General features: G+C 41.3%; 1 protein-coding gene across 5 annotated transcripts; it reads left to right on the forward strand.

Annotated features, from left to right (window-relative positions):
• The first annotated feature begins 2,580 nt into the window (after positions 1–2,580).
• On the forward strand, positions 2,581–25,229 carry LOC147160204 (uncharacterized). 5 transcript variants are annotated; one of them, XR_015090448.1, is made up of 6 exons: positions 2,581–2,981; positions 6,005–6,056; positions 14,319–14,403; positions 20,378–20,464; positions 23,210–23,245; positions 23,370–25,229. XR_015090448.1 is itself a non-coding variant. In XM_086058561.1 (5 exons), exons 1-5 carry the CDS (start codon positions 20,026–20,028, stop codon positions 24,708–24,710), a joined length of 567 nt encoding a protein of 188 aa, XP_085914687.1. In that variant the 5' UTR covers positions 19,894–20,025; the 3' UTR covers positions 24,711–25,229. The 5 variants fall into 5 exon arrangements, 1 of the variants encoding a protein (XP_085914687.1); XR_015090449.1 differs by lacking the exons at positions 2,581–2,981; positions 6,005–6,056 and adding an exon at positions 13,742–14,215; XM_086058561.1 differs by lacking the exons at positions 2,581–2,981; positions 6,005–6,056; positions 14,319–14,403 and adding an exon at positions 19,894–20,238 and having other exon boundaries at positions 23,370–23,468; positions 24,579–25,229.
• The last annotated feature ends 496 nt before the right edge of the window (positions 25,230–25,725 follow it).

The raw sequence follows: 25,725 nt of genomic DNA on the forward strand, positions 1-25,725 counted from the left end.
TCCTCACGTCGTACTCCTCCATGTGGTTTCTGCTATCTGGGCTGCTCCGTGCAACTTAGCCCATGGCCTGAAATTCATCGAAAAGGTACCTTGGCCGCCTTGTTTACAACTCAATGTTTGGACATTACATCCTCCTATCACTTCATAATTATACTATCAGTTACACCAGACTCAGGTACTCTTTCTGATACTTTCTTAATTGATGGTATGAGTGTATAAAGTCAATAAAATGCTAGACTAATGGGTATTTAGGTGTACAATTCATAAGAGCCAAACACCAGCACCAATAATAAAACCATATGTTGTTTATTCAAAAGATTTTTCATGCCACTGCAACTTTTCCCATATTTCCCCCAATACAGTTTTTATTTAATTAAACCACAAAAAAAGTAGAATTATAGATGTATCAGTTTGTTCGGTTCCCCTAATTTACACAAATTAAAACAATAGATAAACATAATAGAGAAAACACACTCTAGAAAAAATAAATTTAAATTCAATTACTTTAATACAAAATATACATTAAGTATTATGGTCAGATCTATATGAATTATTTTCATAGCATGAGATTCAATTGTTTAATTTTACATCACTTTACATCAGTGTGTCAAGCTTTGTGTAAAATATATAAATAGCATAAAATCTAAAATCAAATGTATGCATGAAAAATACTTGAATAAAATAATGTGCTCAACTCGTATTCATCAAATGAATGTAAAAGTGATGGTGTACAAATGGTCAAATGTGTCCCACTGCTTGTAATAAAATAGGACACGCTATTTCAATACATTATTATAGCTTGCAAGTTATAGTAATACACATTTATTTGGAATTAATTGAAGTTTTGACTGTGAACTTGAGGCTTACAGTTTAACCGATGGACCGGCACACACACATTTGCTGTTCATGCACACACACTTCAAGTTATTTGAAGATTGGGGGGTAATTAAAAAAAAAGGTTGGTCTTTAGGCACGTGAGGCTCCATTATGAAAGTATATCAACTTTTAATCCCTTCCCTAATGCTTTATATAGCCAAGTCAAGGTAAGTATACGCACGCGCGCGCACACACACACACACACACACACACACACACACACACACACACACACACACACACACACACACACACACACAATCCTATAGTACGCTTATGTTTATGGTTACTGTATTGACAAGAAATTTGTGGGTGCAAATGAATGTAATATTACCATACAGATCTCTTAATACACTGCTTAAGTGTATTTGGTATTTTAGCTGATGACCCATTTATTTAAGTGAATTGCTTTACTTAGATAGCTGGGTGGATAGATAGATAGAAAAAAGAAATATGCACTGTTGATAGATCCTTTATCTATCCACTTATCGACAAGGGAAATTCACTTTTCCAGTAGTCAACAAAATGAGAACATAACAGTATTTGGCAAAGCAGGCATGCCAATTTACAACTAATAAAGATATAAAAAATATTGAACTACTAGATTAAATATTAAATACAGTAACTAAAGCGCTTAAAGAAATGAAAAATATTGACAGCCTATATACAAGTCATTCTCCCTTTTCCCCTTTTAAATCCAGAAATACAAAAATAAACATATCAAATATTTTTTTTTAGTTTGGGTTGAGTTAAGTTTTATTTAGAAATGTTGAACACTATAAAACCTGTAGTTGATTTAGTTATTCTGAATGAGAATTATAATGTTATGCATTCATTATTCACATTTGGGTGTAAAAAAAAAAGTTCTCTAGCTTTTGCATTAGAATTTATATTCTGCAAGGGGCCCTTTTTTTTTTAATAACCTGTATTACACCTGATTGTTATGGTGGCAAACAATATATATCCTTACCAAATATTATGAGTCATTGTTCATAAGTGTATTTTTAAAACGGTTGTCATATGTACAGTTTATTTGACTGAGATAGAAAAATGTCTAGTTCACTTTAAAAAAGAAAAAGAAAAACATCAGGTCACTGCCTCAATTAGGACCCACGACATAAGAGGATTACGTTATATCTAAAATGACATTTTGGCTGATTTTGATGAGCATATTTGTAGTTTAATAACTTTTATTGTGTATTTGTGTAAGTAAACTGAGAGTTAATTCAATATTCGCCATCTTTTTATGAAGCACGTGGAGCTAATTAACACGGTTTTACAGACGTGTGGAAAGCCACTTTTAATGTATTTTCGAAGCTAAATAGCCAAACCAAGCTCAGTAGCTAACAATTAAAAAATGTTAGATTTAATGCATTAGTGTCTTTATAGCAAACTAAGTCCTACACACGCATATGTTCTGATTAATTATGTTTAAGTGTTATTATACCGTGATTTATCCTCTTTAAACAAGCTGTTTGCCATAAAGTTGACCAGAGTGCCTCTAAAAAAAAAGGCTACCTAGAAAAAAAACGATTAGAATATCGTATTGTATTTTTTAAATCCACTTCACATTTTCGCTTATTTTCCCGTCAAACTAAGCTTTTAATTGCTAGTTTTTGCACAAAGCTGGCATCAGGCAATATCAAATAGTGCTTTTTTCTATTTGCGGAAGGGGCAAAAAGGAGGGGGTGTGAGGCAGCCCTCAATAATCATCTCAACGCAGCCTACTTTTTGCTGCATTTACAACGTCAAGTGTCTTTTCACTTTTTTATACCCCCTCCTCTCCACTCTTCTTTCTCTTTAACAGACATTAAAACAAGAAGGCATCGATGAAGGAGCGGGGTGCTGCTTGTGTAACGGGCTGCAGTTTCACCTCAGCTGAACTTGACGCATCTGCTTGAGCGGCGGGCACAGGACGCGCCGTGTCCCAGCTGAACCGAGCAGCCGTGGCCGGGGGAGGAGGGAGCGGAGAGCAGCGTCACCATTACCCGACTGCCGTCTCTGAACACGGACACTTTCCCCACCTCCTTCGCTGTCTAGAACGTGTCTTTGTTGTTAGCCAGACGAGTATTCGAGAACGTTGGATTTGAACGTGACACATTCGGGTATGTTTTTTTTGCATTCACTCTCTTCCTGGTTGTTTATTTTGTAATGTCGAATACAAGACGTGCTCGTAAATTACCGCAGGTGGCTGCCGGACCATATGTAGTTCAACACACTAATCGCAGAATTAGAGACTTTTAAGGGTATCGTGACGTGCCCGAGTTACGACTGGCACACGTCGAATCCTGCCCTTTGTTGTCCACTGGAAGCAAGCTCGACCGGGTTGCCGCTCACAAGCACCTCCGCGCATGGGGAACATGTCATGCAAGGCGCTGGTAGGAGGCTACTAGAAAAAGTGCTTAAAACGACAAAAGTCATGACCCACGATTAACCTATGGTCACATATGGTTCAGGCGTTTGGTTTCCCCTGATGTGTCACTGTGGTTTCCCCCAGTGAGAAGTTTTTGATGAAAATTAATTCAATGAAACGTGAGATGGGCTTACACAGCTGTGGCTGGATGTGATTTTTTTAATGGCTAAAAGGCCTGCGTGGGCTGGTTTAATTCATTCCAAACCTAACACAAAGTCCCAAAAATATAATAATATTGATCCTAGTGGGAGTGAGTTGTGATGATTTATTTTTTCATTTTAAATTTTTTGCAGTTAAAAGGACATTTAAGGTTATAAAAATAAACATAAAAGATTGCTTTATAGCATTTCATCTGAAAAAAAAAAAATCAAAGCACAATTGTGCAATTTTCCCTTTAAAGCTTGTTGACACATTGCTGCGGCTGATGTCACCCACTTAAATCTTTGCAACATTCATTGCACACTTTTCAGTGCAGTTTTTCGATGCACTAGTTCCATGCACCTGGGATTGCCAAGAAAAAGATTTGGCGACTCACTCTTTCAGTGGAAGCAGTGAAAGCTCGTTTGGGGCACCCACGCTCTCTCATGTGATATATAAATACCCTGACGTTGCATGTTTACGAAGCGAACTCGCTGCTATAAACAGGAAAAAATGGCATTGTGCCTTCGAGAAAATGGAGCAGCGACACAGGTGGCGGGACAATGGACCCGAGAGTTAATTTCTCAGTGGCACACATGGGGCAAGCACATGGCTGTGGAATGAAAACTGGCAGTCTGATTTTACCTAGCTCTTGCGTGGCCAACATGGCTGTACAAGAAGAGGCCCGGAATCCAGGGATTTTGATCAGGTTCGTCATCCCTCCATCCCCTCCGCGCCGTTATATTTCGCGCGATTGATTGAGCGCCGAGATGGCGAGATTAGACTCTTCAAATTCGCCCCTCTATGGAGAGTTGATTGGATGTGCGTGGCGTGTTGTTCCTTTAAGGGTATTTCAGGCTAAAGGACAAAGTTCGGGGGATTTATTTTTATTTTTGGGGCGAACACAGTTGATATTACCGTGAAATAGTTTCTGATTTCCCCAGTGAGGTCATTTGAGGTGCCTTTTAGGCACACTTTTATGTACTCAATTGCCATATTGTGTTCTGACACAGATGGATGTTTGTCAATTTTGATTTTATGAATGTGTGTGCATGCCTTTGCTGTCCTGACCAAACACTTGCCGTTTTAAATCTGCGTTCATCTCGGTGCAGGGTACTTAAGTGCTTGACCTAATTTCTCCGGCAGCAAAGAATCCACCAGTGAGTGAAGGCCTCGCTCTGTGTGTGTTTGTGTGCGCATGCGCGTGTTGCTCTGGGTGTTTCCTCTTTGCCTTTCTAACAGGAAGCTGATGTGGAGTTCAACCGAGGACAAGGAAAAGGCCTTTTCTTTCCACTGTGAATCATTTGAGAGCAAAAGACACGGAAGAGAGGAGAGGGAGAAAATACTGGCAAAAAAGACACTGTGGGGGGAAAAAGAGAGCGAGACGAGCAGGCTTTTTGCATTGATTCAGTGTTCTGCAATCGGTCCTTTTCGCACTTCGCTGCCGATTGTCTCCTTTTCTGCACCCATTTTCAGTTCTAGTTATCGTCTTGCAGGAGAGACGGCGGCGTTCAGCAGGGAATGTGCAGGTTTATGCAGAGTTCAGGAGTCCTGTGAGAAGATGGGGAGGGGAGAGGAAAGGGGAGACGAACGAGCAAATGAAGCAGACCTCTGTGGCGAGCAGTGCAGGTCCTTCCGGTTTACTTTAAACATGAGCGTAAAGAAACTGGCTGCTTGGCATGCTCAGAGGCATGAAGAAAGCGTGCCAGTGGCTTTATTAAGGCCAGTGAAGAGTCCCTCTATGCCTTCAATCAGTGATAGCATGGAGAGAACAAATTGCTGCATTCCCATCGCTATAAATAGCAGATAAACCGCTTTGAGCGTGAGCACCGGATAAAATATTAAAGTCAGTTTCCACTCAGAGCAATACTGAAGAGCTAGATAAATGGTGTTTGCATCCATCGTCTCGTTATGAGGATGGAAGCAGATGGAACGATCTGATTTTAAAGGGTAACTCCAGTGAGGTTCAATGGAATATATGAAATCACATCGGAGCAATTGAAGCAAGTGTGGAACACGTTGCATATTTGAACAGCAAGTATGGAACGATGCATTCTCAACCTCAAGAAGATCATTGTTGTCAAGACTGAACTGGACATACCACAGTACAGCACAATATTCCAAAATACATGTTTTTTTGGGAACACAATTCACTTGAAATAGAATAGAAAAATGCTGTGTCATTTTCCAGCCCTTGATTGTTTTGACCGCAAGACCAGAGGAAAAAGGGCCCTAATTACAACATTACACTTAGTTGCCATATACTATACTACAGTACAGTATTTAACATAGATAATAAAGCAATAATGAAAAAAAACCTTCATTTCATTTTGTGTTATTTGATGTTGTGTATGTAAAATCAGAAAATATTACAAATTCAATATTTTTTAAAATAGTTCTGTGTTAATAAAAAATAAAATAAAAAAAAGTTGACAAAAAGCAGCAATGTGGTCCGGTGCCAGACAACACTGGCATGTTCCAGCAGGAACGTTGTGTGCTCAGCTTGCACCCACATTCTGTGTGCCACTCGTTGTTTGCCTCGCTTGTGCTCACGTCTGTTTCATGTGTTTGCTGCAGGGCCACCGGAGGCCACAAGCACCCTTGAGAGCAGAAGGACACCTGACGACTGGTAAGTACCACTTCATCTTAAACCTAATCTGCAAAATGTCTTATTTTGAGTCATCAATTTGAAGCAAAATTGGGCACATCTTAAAGTAGGGCTGAACAATTAATCAAATTCAAATCAACATTGCAATGCAGTAGAATGCAATATTCACGTCGCAACGGCTGCAATTTGTAGGGGGAAAAAAACGTGTTTTATCTCGGTCAGTCGGTTGACTTTATTTTAGTGGCTAGGTAAGTTCAGTTCTTAAAAATTGCATTCCACATGTTGACATATTTGTTTAATGAAACGTGAAAAAGTTGAAGTGATGAAGCCACAGCTTTATTTGCATTCTTGTTGTAATCGGGAATTAGGTTTATGCCACACTTGTTTGGTAGAATTTTGTCAATGTTACTAGAAGTAAGTCAACTTTCTTTTCCTATTAATTCATGGTTCATTTGCTTTTATTTTTGCGTAAGCCTAGCATGAAACATTTATGTATAATAAATTTGATAATTTATTGTATTATAGATTAATTAATTTCCCGTGTCTGTTAAAAAATACATGGAGAGAGGACCTTAAAAATGTAATTGCGTATGCAATCATAATTTTTGGGGGGGAGTCGCAATTACCACAAGACTATTTTTCAAAATTATTTGGCACTACCTTCATGTGTGATAAATAAGCAGAAAGAAACCAAGATAGAAACCAGTAATAATAATAGCCATATATGATTAAACTCATGTCTCACTATGGCAGAACACATCATTTTGACATACTTTGTGCTATTTAACAACACTCTTTAGAATAAAACGCCAGCGTGCTGATGTGTCATTTTTATTTTCCTCCATGAAGGCGTTGAGAACAATATGACGTCCGATTGCCTTCATGATTTCAGACATGACGTCGCTGTCGTGGACTTGACGCAGTTTAAAAATGTAGTTTTGAGCGCTTTACTGACTCGAGCACAGCTGCGGTCATCCTCTGGCTGGCTAATGCTCGTACTAGACAGATTCATAACTTTGCTGTGTAAAGTGAGGTGGGTGTCAGACTTGTGATGATTGTGTCGTGATGGCGCAAGCATTTTTCAAGAAACGACAATTTCAAGTTTGTTGGCATGAATAGGGTCATTCATTAAATCAAGCCAATATCAAGTTCAGTAGAAAGAGTAAAAAAAACTGCTACATGTGTGACACACACACACACACATATATATATATATATATATATATATATATATATATATATATATATATATATATATATATATATATATATATATATATATATATATATATATATATATATATAAAATGACATTGTTACACATATTAACACAGGACTTGTTAAATATTTTTCGGAAGGCTTTGCTGCAGGAAATGCTTTTGACAGAAAAGGGATGGGCGGAGGAGCTAAAAAATGTTGTTCATGTTCCAGCTGGCTAAAATCAGAGAGGTACTTTTTTCCCTCATGACCCCCTGCACACATTATCCCCCATCCAGCAAGAAAAGTTGGAAAACAACGTTTGGAACAATTCTCTATTGCCTTCAAATATGCTTTGAAGGGTGATTTTTTTTTTACGTTGTGACCCAGCGGCTTCAACAATGCATCCTGCTGTATTATACTCACAGTCAACAATCAAATGTAGTATAATTTCAGCAGAGAGTATTCATTTAAAAAATGTCTTGATCTGCTTGCATTTATGCAGTTTTCTTTTTGTCGTGTGCAAACGTAATACTTTAATTTGAAAACAATACATATAAATATATACATCGTTCAGTCTCCCAAGTGCAAGTAAGATAATAACTAGATGAACAAAGAAAACGTTTTACCGAAATGATGAATAACAAACAGAAAAAAGAGAATTATTCACGAAAACAGGATGTCGATTGCCAAGATGAGTATTTTGGCACCACATAAAACATTCCAAATATTCAGCAGACCTAATCGATCAGAAGTGGTCATTCTGCCAAGTCGGTCCTCGGACTCCAGACCCGTAATCACCTTTCTGTTGTGTTTAGTGTGAGGGGAAAAATAGCCATCTGAAATGAGAGGATCCAAGCTGTCCAAAGTGAAGACTGAGGAACAACTGCACACCTTAAAAACATAATCAGAAGCATCTCGAACAAGCAAGTTACTGGGTTATGTGCATCTGACACTGGATTGGGTTTGCATGGAAAATGAAAGGCAAATTTCTGAGGCATGTATTAAGTGCAAGGCCAGCCAAGAGAAAATAACACGGTTGGATACGTTTATGTAATGTTTATGTAATTTGTGACAGTATTGATTAACTGATAGTAACAAGACCGAACCAGCTTTTTACCACAATTCTTTCTTGCTTCTTCACTGATTCCTTTTATTTGGATTTTGCTTTAGTTGTGTCAGTATTTAAATGTACAACTACGCTAGCATTTTTGTGGATTAAAAAAAATAAATCCTACTCTTTCCTGAAGGAAAAATCACACAATGTCTTGTTTCCCCCCCGTTATCTTTCTTTTGGGAAGTAAATCCTAAATCGGAAATTCATCAACAGTATACACGAAGACTGTTCACACTAATGATGTGGTATTTATTCCTTTCTGTTGAAATCCAACTCAGATTAAGAAGACATCAAACAAAGAAAATATTTCGAGCCACTTGGAGAAGCTGCATCTTAATGTTTAGTTCCAAATTGATTTATCAGACATGATTGAAATATGTTCAACATTACCCCCCACCTTCCTACATTTGGACCAAGATTTGATAGAATGATCTTCTTGGCAGTCCACTGCTGGGATCAGGTGTTATCCAGATGTGCTGGAAAGAGACATCCTCAGGCTCCTATCAGCTATTTTGTGGAGAAGAGGCGGAACCAGATAGCCCTTCCAGGAGGTGGAGACAGTAACAGTACTGCCATTGCGTCTCATTTTCTCTCTGACAACTAAAAAGAAGCAAGACGATGTCAATTAGTTTTTCTGTTTAATTGGCTTGGAAAGCCCTTAATCTTTTTTTCCTTTTTTTTTTTAGATTGATCCTTTTCAATGCATCTTTATGTGACTTGATCAAACCCAACTGTGCGCTTTGGGATTATTTGTTGCTTTTTATTAGAGCTGTTTGGATGTTTAATTCAAGAGAGGCTGGTCTTCCTTATCTCGACTTTACCTCCTGTCATATTCTTTTGTACCCTTCCAATGTTATTTCCTCCTAATTTCCTTTTCAATATTCCATGGACAGAATTCCAAGCTGTTTCAATAGAAGGATGTAATATGAACCTTTGGGACACACTTGGTATCTTGTTCGAGTTTAGTTTGTAAATATTCTCCAAATAGGACCCGTTGCAAGGTAATAATAAATGGCCGGGATTTAGACCTAAAGGAGTGTATGCTTGCTATGCACCACACAGCTAAAAGGAACTGTGCCTGCCTTGGTCGAAATCATCTCTCCCCCTTGCTGGGACCAACCGGGGGGGTTGCCCAGCATTCAGCGAGTGCTCGGCCACTGCGGCATTGTGACCCGGGGCCTCATTTGAATGGGCCTTTAGTACTGTGTGTGAACACGTCGGCGCCATTTGCATTTGTTCCTGTCACAAAGGTTTAACAGGTCAATAGGGACTCCCAGTGGCAAAAAACGAACGCACCGGGGGTACCTTTTTTTCCTGTCTCTCGCTCTCTCCGTCCGCCCCTCTCGTCTCTTTCAGTTGGACATAACGGCGAGCAGTAGTGGTAGCAGTCCGAAGTAGTACACTGTGCAGTATGTCAAGCAGCATGACACACCACAGTCGCTGCTACTTTAATTCCAATTTTGAACAGTTCAGCCTTTCTGTGTGGAGTCTGCATGATCTCTCTACTCCAGCTTCTCCCCACAGACCACAAAAACATGTGAGTTCTAAGTCAATGCAGCTGGCCACGACCCTGCACAGGAACTGTGTGGCACAGCAAGCGGCTCTCTAATTTTGCCAGTTTTCCCAAGGAAATCTCAATTGGCCCACCTTGCTATGAACGTTGAAGTGTTTGAGTGATGACATATGCAGATCGTTATGCAGCTGTTCATCTGTGGTTGTAGATGCAGAGAGGTCGGGTGGCTAAAGAAACATGTGGGCAAGGTGAGCTACAATCGCCGATGTACTTGTAGACGTTTTGAATTAGGCAAAACACACAAATACAAAATAGAAAAAGGGCTGCTGTAGGTCAGAACTCGTACCCACAAGGTCCACATGCCGTCTCATTTGGTCCAACCATTCATGTCACTCACTTGGCTACCCTCCTATAAGGCACATATCTACAGTACATACATGATTGCATGGATGTGGATTTTTTTTATCAGCAACCAGAAAATATGCATTGTGTAATATAAAACTAAGCTATGGCTATTCCGCTTGACAATATATTTGCACCTCAGGATAATTTTGTCACTCTTTGAACTTTGAAAAATAATGCGGGTCTTTTTCAGCCAATCATGTTAAAATCAATGAACAGATGGGGACAAACCTATTCATTAGTTTATTTCTTTGCATTCTCTTTTATTATATTCACAATTTTTCAGACGTGTTTGTGTGCCCTAAAGTGTCTAATAAACATAATCTTTGGTAAGTCACCAGAAGAGAAGCCGGTTTCCAATAAAGTAACATTATAGAAAGTCAGCACAGTTTACTATTGTGGCACAAAATACCCCCTGCCGATGTGACACACCACACATTGCCTCGTCGGATTTATTGGCCAAGTGCAAAATCCACCCACATTTGTCCAGGTGTTAATTTTGGACCTTGTGCATGCTTGTGTTAAAGACAGCACAGACATTCTGATCACCGACTCTTTACACTCGTAATAAAAGTTGTAAAACAATACACAGCGATATGTGGGTGCTAATTGCGCCTCACCGCCCTTGCTGTGACTGCGATTGCAGGATCAGTGTGACTGCAGTAACACTTTGCTTGAAAGATTTTGACTTGTATTCTCTGTGGCCTTGATTCACAAAGATTAGATTGAGGTTTTACCTTTTGTACTATTGCGATATGTTAGTTTAGAATCAGTCTTCAACTTCTTGTAAAATTCCTTAGGGATTGTAGAAACTTTTTCTAAGTCTGCCAAAGTAGTTTTCTTCTCCCCCCCCCCCTTTTTTTTTACGTACTGTATATATTTAGTATCATTTTAGTTCTGGGGGATTACAATGGTTGTGTGTGTCGATCATTTTCAATTAAAAAAATATTTTGAACAGCTAATTCTTGTCCTGCAAAAATATGTATTCTGCAATAATACTATATTATTTTGACTTCAAATTTCATCATCATACTGAAAAAATTATTTATATCTTACACAAAAAAAAAGTAATTTCCTGTGGGAATGTGATCAGTCTTAAAAGGACTGTTTTTCTCATCATCGCAATATGGTGAAAACTCCCCAACTGTCAGCACACTTTCTTGTACATGTAATTACCAGTATTATAGTTCTGAAGGTTGCATTCAAATATTTTCACATCTTGGTAAAACACCAGCTTGCTAATTTGAGCGTGAGGTAGCAAACATTGCTTCTGATGTTGAACAACAGTTGCTTTTTTTGCCAGCAGGCACATTTGAGAGGAATATCGAGAGAGAGCGTGTATTCTTTGTGATTTTTAGAAAGGGAGCCTGTATGGACTTTAATGTTCTTATTTTCTCTCCCGTGTATAGCATCTGCTGCTTCTGTGGCTCACATGGGGCTTTCACAGTCCTAAAAATAATTGTGGAAATGTATTCTTTGCAATGACTCCATGATTATTTGTAATATTTTCCTGAAGGGTACTTATTGCACACATTAAGCCATTGCTCTTGAAATAGTACAGGTCCACCCGAGGCTTTCTAGCCACTTGATGTGGGTTTCAAGTTCACTCGGGGCAGCAGGGTGTCTCTGTATTTTTAAAATGTCAAACGCTTCATCCGCGCGATGGCCGGCCACCTTGTTGAGCGGTTCTCAAGCAAAACGGCCTCCGCCCACCTGCCATCGACTGTGTGATAATAACAGCATTCACTTGAGCGCTCACGAGTGATCATTCTGTTCAAATGTGCAGCGTCAGCTGTCAGGCCAGAAGCATTGCACAAAAACTTCCAAGTTCGTTTTCCTCTTTTGGAATAACTGACATGTAATTACTTGCAAAAAATAAAATCGACATGGCACATAGTTGGGAATTCCCACAGTGAAATTTCATTTGTGTTGTTGTTTGCTTTAATGTGGGAGGAAAAAAACAAAATAATCTTTGTTTATTTGAATTGAAGATGTAAGAGATTATTATCAATTTTGCAGTAACGTGCTAGACAGACGCATATAATTGAAAAAGTCTCTCCATGAGCTGTACCACAGTGCAGAGATGAAGGGTTAAGACACCCCCCCCCCCCACACACACACACTTTAATATCAACAAAATTAGTGCAAGTATAAAAGCAAGCATTAGGTTTACTCAACAAATCAAATATAAACTACTTTTGTTGCGTGAATAATAGCATTATGCTGGGTTTTATTTTTTAATTATTTAGTTTGAAAACATTCGATACACTGCATTATTGTAGATTCATTTGTTTCAGTTATTGTGAAACCAATTCATTAGGCACACTCAAATGTACTGAATGAGTTTGCTAAAGTGTTAATATTGTAGAATTTCATACAGCTTGTATTGTAGGATCCGTTTGACACAACATAGACTATTAAAACATGCTGATTGGCTATAGCAACACAGTACAGGTGAGTTACTCATCGTTTTTATTTTTTTTGTCTGAAGAGCACAGTGAACTTTCAGTCCTCCCCGTCTTATGCTGATCCGAGACAGCCAGCCAGCCAGCCAGCCAGGCCGGCAGACCAGCGCTCTATTCTCTTTGGAGATGTACTGCAAAGAATAGCGATGTGCGATCCCCGCTTCAGGTGCCGCAAGCTGCTGGCCAGGCAGGCCCGCAGCCAGGGCCCCGAGAGCCAGACCTGGCAACTCTGTGGCTGCGACGTGTGAAACGGCGCGCACAAAGGATCTCGCTCCATCTGTATGCACCCGACATAGCCAGGCTTTTGTTGCAGCCGACAGGCACATGACCGCTAGCATCTTAACCCCTGAGAGCCAGCGTCTCTCTTCCACTGTTTACTCTTGCCTGCCTGCACGCTGCTGCAGACAGCACCTTCACTTTAGAAGAAGCATCACTTTCAGGTGGAGGGATCATCCACAAGAAAATGTTTCAAATCAAATTTGATAAGTTAGCTAAATCATGACGATGGAATTTTTTTTTTGGTTCCTTCCATTGTTTATTATAAGCAAAATAAAAGGGTCTTGTTTCATCAACTGGATGGGGGTCACATTTTAAACTTTAGGGATAATATCGAGGTCAGGCTTGAATAGCTGTACCAGGGAACAAAAATTTACCAAAAAATGTGTGTTCATTATTTTCACATGAAAAAGATATTCAGATTTAAACTTTGTCTCGCAGTATTAATTTCTAGATGTTGCAGCGTGTTTTCCACATTTTAGAAAAATATTTTTAATTTTTAATGGACAAATGTACATCATTATAGTTTCAAATGATCGGAGTCCTACAAAGGTGTTAAACAAATCAAATTAAAAGCTTAACAAACATCCCACGTATCTTACTAGCACGCTTCATTTTTTTATTTGCTTCCTAAAATAGAATATACATCCACAAACGATTTCTGTTCCCCAGGCTGTTATTTTTCAAAGCAAACCACATGAAAAATGCAATGGCAAAAGCTCTTAATTGTCATCTGAAGTGGGAACTGTTGCGCTTAAACTGATTCTGCAGGTTTCATATTGTCATATTGATGAGCTGTGTGTTTCTGCCTAATCCAGATGACGCCATGCGCGATATGAAACTATAACAAATAAACCTCATTTAGATACAGAAACTCCATGGCCGGATAATACGAACAAGCTGTCACTTTGCAGGAAGGACAGAGCGACGCGTGTCTCATTTGCGGCATAGATTTAACATGGCTCGCTCCTGCGCCACCGTTCACGTGTGGGCTTATGATCCCAATGGGGGCTGGTGTGCGCAGGGCTGCGATCTGGGCCGAGCTAGGTCACGCAGGCCCCGTCCGGCCAGCGCTGTGACGTGGCATCGAGCTAGAACGAACAGCAGGTCCGAATCCATTTTAGAGGACGCACCACACCCTGAGTGTACCAGAAGCTCTCACACCGGCTCGGATAAGGTCGACAAAACCAAAGCTCTTGAAATGTGAACAGTAGGTTACCTGCGCTTTAAAGCTTGTATTGGAAAGGGGGTGTTTAAGCTTTATATTTGAAGTCGTCCTTTTTCAAATTGCCTCGTGTTATTGTTTGTTACAGACTTGAGAGCACTTGACTTGCCGTGCAGGAAACTTTTGTGCTCCAGCATTGCAGCATATTTGGATGGACTCCATCAAGATGCAGCGTGAGTCTTCGTTTACTTTTTGCACTCATCGTTTTAATTACACGAGAGAAAACAGGCAAGATCAGTCTGGCCTCCCTGGATACATATTCATGTAATAATCTCAATTGAATTGAATGTCTACATTGAGAGAGTTGTCAAAAGGAGAGGGGGAGTCTCATGGTTAAAAAGTAGGATGACGATTCCTCTAAAGCACTGCCCTTTCTTAAACGAGGGCAGAGCTGCAAAAAAAGGGACGAGCTGCGAGGATTTATAGCCCATTCTGCATTTTTATAAGCTACTAAAGGACCCTTGTTCCTAGCAAGCACAGGCCCCGCGTCCCTGTCTCCCTTTTTCCAAACTTTGCTGGGCTCTCGCAGGGAGAGGTTCGCTTCCCCCGAGGTGAGTGAGTGACTTCATGATTTGCAAAATAATGCGCTCATTTCAACAATACTGAAAAATTCAAAAGCAATTGTAGGTATACATTTGTAACCGTGAATTGTAAATTTTTCCCAACATGTCTTTAATAGCAAAGGCTCCAAGAAAAGTATTGATATTTTCATCCACTTAAAGTTTGTCTTCTTTTCCAGACCAACTGTGTGCTATATAATTGAGCAATTTGGCGCTGTAAATCTTTCAAAATGGTTGAGAGAATTTAGCCGACTAATTAGGTGGTTTGTGTCAAAAGTTAAACCATTTCTCTGAAATTATACAGCAGCAAAATGCAAAACACACACTATTATCATAATTAAGAGGGTGTTTTACAAGAAAATCCTAATTGGAAACTTTCATTTGCATTTTATTCTTCGAAAATAATTACTTTATTCTTTTCCAAACCTCTAATCAAATTTACATTTTGGGTTATGGGTAACTTGAAAACAGTTAAAAAAAAAACAAAAAAAAACTTTTAACTCATCACTGACCAAAGTCATAATTTTTTAAATATATGTATTTAATAAAAAAGAACAAATAATTCAAGATGAGAGTTTTAGCCATGTATATTAATGCAGTACTGTGACGTTCAATTTTTCTTTTGTGTATTTAAATCTGCTGCCTCTGTATTAATATATTGCAGATTTTTCTTGCTAATTTATGCTTCCACAATTTGCAAATGGAATAATTCAATTATTATTATTATTATTATTATGTTTTCTAATCTAATATAATCATGTAGTAACAGAAATACAATATCAAATTCGCACATGTACTTTGTAGCTTTAATTAATTTCAGTTTCAGTGACTGAAGAAATTCAAATTTTTTGCCCTTTGATTTACCATATTCCCCTTATTTTTAATTTTATTTCTATTTGTGTTGCACATGTTGTTGATACTTGATGAGGCAAATTCAAAATGGTGCGAGAGGGGCTACGTCACTCAGGCCGCCATGTTGTCTGTTTGTGCCCTCCATTTTGTGCTTCTGACTCTGTGGGAGCTCAGCTGCTTTAATCAAAGTTTTCTCTCAACTTGGGCCTGGCTCGTATTAAAGCGAGGAAAACTCTGTTACTCATGTTTTATTTTTATATCTTTTTAGGGCGTTTTATTAGGACATGTCTGCCTTTTTGATTTATCCCAGACATTTTGACTTTTTCTCCACCGATGCCAACCTTATGAACAAGTGGAAAACTTGCCTTAACAGGTAAACCTCCAGGGAGTGGATCCTATTTGGGCCTCCTTTAAACTCCTAAAACAATTTGTCAGTGTTATGACCAAGAGGTCGCGGGGAACGTTACGGCTCTGCGGCGTGAGCGCGTGTGACCTGGAGCCCGATAGTGGCCGCTGAAGGTCACAGAGGTTAATAGAGACTGATGTATGAGGCCCCTGAGTGACATCCCAAAGGAGACACGGCCTCTTAATCCTTATTAGGCCTCCGTGTTAGCGATCCTTACCTTTCAAAGCAAACAGCACGCTCTCTTTGCATTGGGGGCCCCGGGCCTGCCCCTGCCATTCCACTTCTGACCCCGGGGTCGTGCCCTTTGTTCAAAACCCTTCACAGGCTGACCTTAGAGGTCATACTTGTAATGGAGAAGTTGTCGCGGCGCGTGCTGCCGAGGGGCCCCTACGCGGACCACCTTGTAGACGGAGCCGGGGCCGCCGCGCTGTCCCGCCGCCAAGCGCAGGGAGCATATGGAATCATGGGGATCATAGGAATTGATCACATTCGAGCAATTCATTAGTTTTTATTGGTCAGGTCCACACTAACAAAACGGCTACAAATGGAGGTGCTAGTTTAGAAAAGCACAAGTCTTGCTAACTTAGTGATTTGGTTGCTATATTTTACAATTATTCAGACTCCTTCAGTGACCTTTTAAGTTTAGAGAATCACGGTCATCTTACCAAGTTGGCAATTTGGTTGCTTTACATTTGACAGAAAGGAATTTATTTTGCAAAAAACAAAAACTCATTTTAACATTAAAATTATTTATTATGCTGGTTGAAAAAAAAACTGGCATAAAAAAATATAGCATCAGGAGAAAAAAAGCAAGTCCCAGAAGGGGAAAAAAAACCAAAGGCCTAAACTTGGTCATTGTCTATATTTTTTTCATGTAAATGAGATAAGAATCAAAAATTGTGAAATTGGCAAAATAAATTGAGGTTTTGTTTAAAGGCCATATCAACCCAGCCCTAATTTTACACTTTTGTCATCATAATTATATCTTCAAAATAGGCCACAACCTTGAACCGAATAGCTGTCATTAGATATTAGCTAGCTTTATAGTTGCGAAATTTGACAATGAACTTCATTTTAAATAGTGTCTAATGTTAAATTTGCGTGCTGAATGCCATTTGCTTGCTATATTCTGTAAAAGTGATCATATAATTGTGTTGTTATTGATGATGGATGCGGGATGATTTGTAAAATGAAAAATTATATTCTTTACAATCTCATTGAGACGCTACGTTAGCACCGGCTCACCGAGTTGTCACAAAGCAAAGCTGTTAATAGTGGAGCGTCATCAATGTTAGCGTTACGCAGGCTGCAGCGGTAGGGGGGTGCGAGGCCCGCGCAGAGGCTACAGTGTGAAAAGTTGCATCCGAGCCAAAGCCAGAGCCATATCCTCGGGTGAACCCTCGGTGACGTACGGCGGAGGAACAGGCTCCACCAAGTTTTTTGAATTCCTGCCACGTTAAACTGTAAACAACTGACAGGATCACCGTCTTGATCGGTGAGGGCGCGGGGGCGATGATGATAGTCTTTGCAAAAATGCTGATAAATGCATTTTGGTAAGCTATTGTTTGATTTCGGCACCCGGCCGTGGTGGCATTTCATGCTGATTGCTATTGGTTGAGCAAACGTGGCGAGATATGACGTCAGCAGGTTTCAAACTAGTGACCGTTTGTGTTTTTCTCATCATGAGTGAACATGCGTCTCCACAAAGAAGCTTTGCTTGCCTCCCGAGTCGCCAGATTTTCTATCGCGCGTGTGTGTGTGTGTGTGAGAAGATAGCACAGCACTCTGCAAAATACAAGGGGCCTGAATTCTTCATTTTGAGATTGTGGAAAGCTTAGAGTTGCATTCACGTGCGTGCGTGTTTTGTGTTGTTTGTGACATTAATCGGTGTTCTTTGCAAGGAGCTAGCACAGACTGACACTTTAAAGAAGCGTATGTGCTTTGCTTTCCCTATATTTGATGAGTTACTGTACGCATGAAAATCAAGAGCAGCAACTAGCTGTGTTACATGATGTTTCGTGTTTCTGGACACTTTTTCCTTCCCCTCCCACAAGCCGAATCTTTTGTGCAACATTGAGTAGAGGAAAATGTTGTCAGTGCTGAGTTGTGGGCTCCTTTTGGGAAAGAGAGACTGAAGGGGAGGGGACCGGCGTCCGAAAGAGGACGTTTTTTTGTTTTTGTTTTACAGTGGTGGAATCTGGAGCAAAGCGCTAAAGGGCATTACAGCATTTTGGCTGCTGAAAGGAGGTTTGGAGAGGAAAGTTTGGTGGAAAGTGGACATGGCGCGGATGACCTTGGCCGAGGCTGCAGAGATGTTCAAGACAGGTTACAGACAAAGATAGCAGGGGTGTTATTTAGCGCAAAACACACAACAAAGACCTGACGCTCGACGTGCAAGGCCTGAATTTAATGCTTGAAGAGTTTGAGCTAGAATCGGCTAGTCACCGAGTAGGGGGAGGCGCGAGAGTCTATTTTGTCATCCCGACATTTCTTCCCTCATTCGCACGCAGAATGCGCCCACTCGCTTCTGGCGAGGGAAAGCTGGCTTGCCCTGTCATGGCGGCCATATCAGACCCCATTTTCTGTCAACAACAACAAGTCCTTAACTTGTTTGTGGCGGAAAGACAAAAAAATTATTTTGAGTCGAGACTGCAGTTGTGATTGGCTGCCACTTCCTGTTGGGTAGTTTGATGTTGCTAGCCTCCTACATGGTCTTGATGGTCTCAAATGTACACACTTGGAGTTTTGGAGTTTCTCAATTTGCAAGGCATGTTACTGATATGTTAGATTTATTAGCCTAATCATACACGAGTGCTTATACTAGAATACTCTCACACATAGCCCTCCCCCTGTTGAAAGTATTGCACCGAACCGGTGATGAAACGCGTAGTGCGTACCCACTCCCACACGTTTCATCATCAGCTGAGCCTGTTCTCCTCCACTCAGCTCTAACCCTGACTCCCCCCTCCCTCATCTTCTGCCCCCCCCAGGCTCTTGCTTATTTTTCTATCCATCGCCCTTCTCCTCTTTTCTGCCTGGGTCCCAGCCACATGCGAGAGGGTAGACTAGGACGCAGCAGCCCTGAGAGAGAGCGAGGGGGGAAAAACGCTCCGCTGTGCTATTTCTACAGGCGGGCCCTCCCCTCGGTGCCAAAAGTGGGAGGGATATTTTACTACTCGCGGTCCCAGGATTTTAACCCTGTGCCTGCTCCGGCGCGATACTACCAAGCAACAAGTGGCTTGCTTTCCTCCGATAATTCTGCACGGAAGACATTTTTGTATTCTTCAGACACTGAAACTGTGGTTGCTATGTTTGTCGTGTTCTCTGTGTATTTTTAGGGGGCCCGCCGTCGATTTTTGTCAAATAATTTCCCCTGCTCTTATCTACCCTCCACCTTCCTCTCCCATCTCTTGACCTCTCCCTTTTTTCGGGATGTTCTGCCCCACCCTCTCTCTCTCTCTCTCGCTCTTTCTGTGTGTGTTTGCATGTCTCTCTCTCTTTCTCCTCCTCTGTCTCGCTTGTGGGCAGTCTCCAGTGAAAGCAGAGCAGGAGGGCGGAGCGGCCGACCAGGCTTTTTTCTGGGACAGGTGCCAATTCTACACAAAAGGCACAGAAAGCCATAAAGGAGCAAGATGATTCCAAGGGGAAGAAAAAGTAGCATGTTTGAGCGACTGATGGGTGTGTGCGTCCGCGGGTCGACCGTTGTCCGCACACACGACTTTGCTTCAGTCGATTCGAACGAGTTGCTGCTGAGCTCCCGAATCGCCTTTCCTCCTTGCTGTGCTTCCGTGAAGGCATTTGAGTTTGTAGCAAAGGGGGGGGGGGGGGTAAAGGAGGAGGGCAGCGCGGTGTGGCGTCGGGCTCGGGCAGGAGCAGCACGAGGGAGGAGCTTCGCCTCCTCTGCGCCTTTTGCATAATTCATATGCCCGGGCCGGTGCTGCAATCTGACTGGTTGCCCGGCTTAGCATTCAGCCGACATGCAGCGGCTCTGTTTGCTAACATTCCTCATTCAAAGCCTCGTTAACTACCAGACGGGAGGAACACGCGACTCCATGGGAAAGCACATGGCCTCCCCCATTGTGGCGGGCCCTGACAGTCTAGGACTTGAAGGTGACAGACAGGGGAGAGAGCGAGGGAGGCCCTCTTCTCTTGTGGATATCGGAATTGCTTTTAGCCAGGTTTGGTCCAAGGTGGGCAGAGCGAGGGGGCAGAAACCAGACAGGGGGTCCAACAGATGGGCACACCTCTACTTTTGCGGTAGTCCGGACGGGGTGTTCGTTGGCACACTCTTGACTGAATCCAACTTGCTTCTCTGCCTCTTGTACACAGAGCGGATATGCAAACACCCTGCAATGTGGTGAGCCAGACATCCACCGCAGTGAACGGCAGAGATCTCTCGCAGTCAAACCTCACTTGGTAAGTCGGATTGTAAGAGTGTGTGTGTGGGTGTGGAGGTTCGAGTGTGTGTGAGCAAATGAAGCTTCATGCACATATGTGGAGGCTTTTTATGTGCAAAAGTGTGAAAAGTAGGAAGAGAATGAATGCTTTGTTTTATCCAATTCTCGCGCCTGGGCGTCCGTTTGCTACTTGACCGTTCGGAGGGGTGACCCAGGTGCAAACAGGGCATTGGCTACAAGACTTGAGACCAAATCTAGCTAATTTCCATTCCGGAGCATCATGACTTTCAGTTGAAGCCGCACATTTGATGTGTAGAAAAGAGACGAGGTTACAGGAAGCAGAGGAGTGCTGGGCCCGGGTCCAGGCAGGGCCTGCTGCACAAGGCCGAGCCACACCATAACGCTCTGTCTCTGCTGCTTTTTCACCCTCACTTCTCCTTTTTCATTGATCCAAAAGAGATTAACAACTATATTGAGTTGCCGCATTCAAACCTGGAATGTGTCTGGTGGTTGTGATTCCCAATAGAAGGCTGAATATTAAAAAATGGGTCATCAGTGACACGTGGCCACACATAGCTTTATAAAGCTTCGACAAGCCTGAGAGGCAAATTATTTATTTATTTATTTTTATCTTAAAACATGCACGCACTCATCTTTTCTCTTTTGCACTAAGTTCCATTATTTTGCTTTTTTCCAATTTCTTTAAACATTTATGGAAGTCAGACTACCTTAAAATGGGTGTGCCGTTTAACCAGAAGGTTTGTACACATTTTAGAAATGTTTGTTGCAATATTAGCATTAGCATTACAACCACTTTAAAAAAAAGAAAAATAATTGCATGTATGCGTGGGTGTGTTTTTTTTTTTGTTTTTTTTATTAACCGCAGCCAGTATCTATCAATACATCCCATGCATATACATTTTAAAATGAGCCCTTAGACGTTGGTTGTGTGGTAGCCCTCTAGAAAGCACATAGAGAATGGACAGTGATGACAAGATAGAAGTGGAGGCAGTGTGAGTCATCACTGATACATCGAGCCATCACACCTACTACCTACTTCTCATCTGCCACTCGCTACACTGTGAGCGCCGGCATCTCTGTCGGCCCGACAGGAAACCAAAAAAGTTACATTTGTGCTTGATACGTCTGAACCCCTCCCCTCGGAAAATGCTGAATGCATGAGGCACGCCACTCGCACACACACACTCACACATATCTTTCATTCTGCTTTGACATTATTTTACTGTCCACGTATGATTTACAAGTATGTGTGTATATATATATATATATATATATATATATATTTTTTTTTTTAACATGTTTATTGCACTATTTTGCCGTTCTTTACGCCATGCGGGGATAAAATGCGCATTTGCATGTATTTTAATTACTGAGGCAAATGTAACATGTCAATGTCATATAATTACCTCCATATATGGCATTAAAGGCTGTGAATTTCATTTTCAAAAAATTCTCGGGGGGGAAGGTGACGGCAATTCAATTGAAAAGGTCAAAAACTGAATTTTGCAAATAATAAATCACTGTTTTACTTTCAAAAATGAAATCCTTTTTTAAATGTTGACATATCCATATTAATTGAAAGTGAGGGAAATACACAGGCGCATGTGCACATACACATGCACACACAAACACCCAGTGAGTGCAAACAGCCAGACCTATTTGATGGTGTGCACCCCACAATGACGCCCCGGCTGGCCAGATGAATGGGGTTCCCACGCCTCTCGCAAGGAGTGCAGGGCACAGCCTCCTCCTCGGAGCATTCACACGCACAATGGGCCACATACAGATGGCCACTGTCTTACTTAAAACACACACAGGTGCATTGGAGTCAAATGTAGAAACACACACACTTACAAGTTCGGCCATGTTGAGCATGCAAAGTTCAAATTAAAGCCAGCGTCATATTTATCTCTTCTTCTATATTAAATACACACTTTGTCTTTTGGGCTCACAAGATTTGTTTGTCTTGTGAGCCCATTTGTGGGGTGAGAAAGCCTCAGTGTGTATGCGTGCGTGCGTGTGTGTGTGTGTATTTTGACCTTTTTGGTTTTTCAGGTCCAACAAATAACATTTAAATGAATTGCCGCTGTAGTTTTCCATTATGTATAAAATACTGTATTCGTGTTTTTGCTTTAGAATTAACCTGTGTGTGGGTGTGTGCGTGCGTGCGTGCGTGTGTGTGTATATTATTGTATAGAAATACATCTATCTAAACTAAAAACAGCATTTTTTTAAAACCGGTAAATGGGGTAAGATTTATTTTGTAACACTGCAATAGCTTTGTGGTTGTTCTTTTTTTAAATGTATTAGATTATTTAATTCAAGACTACTGTGTATTTTTGTTTTAATTTACGTTTTCATTTTTTTTAAATGCCGTTACTATTTATTAGACAGTATTTACTTTGCGAGTGTGTGTGTGTGTGTGTGTGTGTGTGTGTGTGTGTGTGTGTGTGTGTGTGTGTGTGTGTGTGTGTGTGTGTGTGTGTGTTAATTCAAATGATCCCACTTTTATTTGCTGCCTTAGTGAATACATTATGTTTGTCTATTTGCACTTTTTGTTTTGTAGTAATATACCAAGTCATTTTTGCATTATATTTTTCGCAACTATAATTAGAAACAATTTTAAAGAAAAAAAAAGTGAATTTTAAAGCAACAAAGTGAGTCTGTGCTTCTTAATCAGATATTATCCATTATGTGCGCCATTATGACCACATGTAGCTCATTTGTTCTCTTTCATTTGCAGGCTGAGTGTATTTCCTGGACAAACCTCAACTTCAAGGTTAGTTGTTTTTTCCCCCAACTTTTTTCATTGAATATCCTTTTAAATGAATAATGTGATTAGCTCTGCGCCACCATGTGGTCGAATCTCATCTGTCTGGCGCCAATCCGGTTTCCTCTTTCAGAACCCTGAAGAATCCCACTTCGCTACGAGTCCGCCAAACACGACCGGACCCGTCAGAAGCTCCTCGAGCATGTTGTTGATTGTCGAGTCCTCCAAATCGGTACGTCCCTGAGCTCATCCCCTCAAAGGAAAGCAGCACAGGGAAAAAGAGGGAAGCAAAGCTGCGGGCTTAAAGGTCAAATGAAGATTAGCGGGGAAACCGTACACGAGGGCACACCGGCTGGCACCCGGAACTGCACAAAGGCCTCATTGTCACGGATCCCTCGGCTTGGGCCTCACATGCTTGGGAGGACCCCTGCTGGCGGCCTTGAGCAACTGCAGCCGAACCCAGTACAATGCTTCATCTCAAATGGTTGCGAGCAATCCTTCGTGACAGCTTAACGCCGCTTTGCAGTTTATGGTGCGCTCCCCAAACAGGGGACTGATTTTCTTGTCTCATTAGTGACGTTTATTTTATTACAGGCACAATACTTGTGCGTTTGGCTTCTCACCCTTTATTTTGGATCCCCCATCCAAACCCAGGCAGACTTTGATGATAGCAGCATAAAAAAAGCCAGAAGTAAGAGTTTTTATTTCATGTGAACTGTGGTCCCGTGTTAACATGTGCTGAGTCAGGGCTTCTGTATACTTTATAGGCCTGGGCATTCAGTCGTACTGCTGTGGCATTTATGGGTTAAGTCAGGGGTGCTCAAATTCGGTGCCTCGAGAGCCCCTATCCAGCCTGTTTTCCATGTTTCCCTCCTGCAGCACAGCTGAATCTAATGATTAGCTCATCAGCAAGCTTTGCAAAAGCCTGATAACGACCCTGATCATGAATCAGGTGTGTTAGTGGAGAGAAACATGAAAAATAAGCTGGATAGGGGCTCTCGAAGACCAAACTTGAGCCCCCCTGGGTTAAGTGAAGTGGTTGTTTTTTTTAAGTGGTTAGTATTGAGGGCAAAATTGCTGCCTCACATCACAGTAGCCTGAAACTATCTGACTACCGGCACAGCACGATGTCAAGATCCAATGCGAGAGCTACATTATATCACCATTTTGTTTGGAAACGGCTGCCAGTATGATACAGTGCGTGTAGTATACAGTATCTCCTTTTCTGTCTGCGGAGTGTCTGGCGAAAGCCTGAAGCTTGGACAATTGTTACCTGATCCTCGGCTGTAAGGCGAGAGCCAAGTGAAAGTGTGACACACTCCTCCTGCGTTGTGTCCTTCAGGCCGAGCAAGGCAGAGCTGGACACACGTGCGGCACCATCACCAGGACAAGCGCACAGTTGCAATGTAAGTTGCAAAAATGTTGCTGTTTATTTTCATGTTCTCTCAGGTGGGCAGTTAGCTGTGAGACGTGAGCGGCACCTTGAGGAAGAGCGCAACGGTCCTTTGGGGTGAGGTAGTAGGTTGTATAGTTTTAGGGTCCTTCCCAAACTGTCAGATGACTATACAACTTACTGTCTTTCCTGAAGCGACTGTCAAGGCAGCAACTTCATCAAGTTGTTCCAGTATTCATATGAATGTCATGATTTCACAAGTAAATGGAATTGGCGCCAAACGGATGCTTTCAACCTGCGTTCAGGCTCACGGGTGACTCATGGTGTTCGTACAGGGTGAGGTAGTAGGTTGTGTGGTTTCAGGGTTGTGATTTTACCCCATCAGGAGTTAACTATACAACCTACTGCCTTTCCTGGAGGGCAGCAATTCATCTGATGAGTCTTTGACGTCATCCGTCTCCAAAGGCGTCAAAGGGGCAGTGGTTAATGTCACAGGGCGCACCCGTGGTGAGTTTTATTTGCACTCTCGTATTTGCGTCAAATGTATTAGTACCATATTGTTTCATTCAAAGACTAATAAAGGCTGGAAACAAAATTGGACTCATTTGTTTTATTGCCCAATGAGCTCTTCCAATCCACAAGTGGAATGTAAGTCACAAGACCAAGAAAGAATTTGAAAAAGTATTTCCTGATCTAGTTCTGGTAGCTAGTTCTTTACCCACTAACAAATGCCTCATGATTACGCTTAAAAAAAAATCCGCAATAACAATCACTCCACACTGACCAGCAGAAGACCACCTTGACTCGCATCCACAAACACTAGAGGGCGCAACGGACAAATTACATTGAAATTAAAGTGCCATTTTCTCATGATGCACACAATCCGAACTAAAAAGTGGTAATGAAGAACCACAAACAAATTCAGTTTATTTTAAAGAAAATACCAGCACAACCCTGTGATTATTTTTATTTATTTATTTTTAACCAAAATCTGTTCTACCGTTTTGTTTTTCTTATTTTACAACCCGGAATTGTTTTCGTTCCCTGCACTGTGATTGGTCTAAGATGTAGGTGTGCCAGGAGGTGTGCTCGTTCG

This window comes from Leptonotus elevatus, chromosome 17, assembly GCF_054856555.1.
Source record: "Leptonotus elevatus isolate MCC_2025b chromosome 17, RoL_Lele_1.0, whole genome shotgun sequence".
NCBI lineage: Eukaryota > Metazoa > Chordata > Actinopteri > Syngnathiformes > Syngnathidae > Leptonotus > Leptonotus elevatus.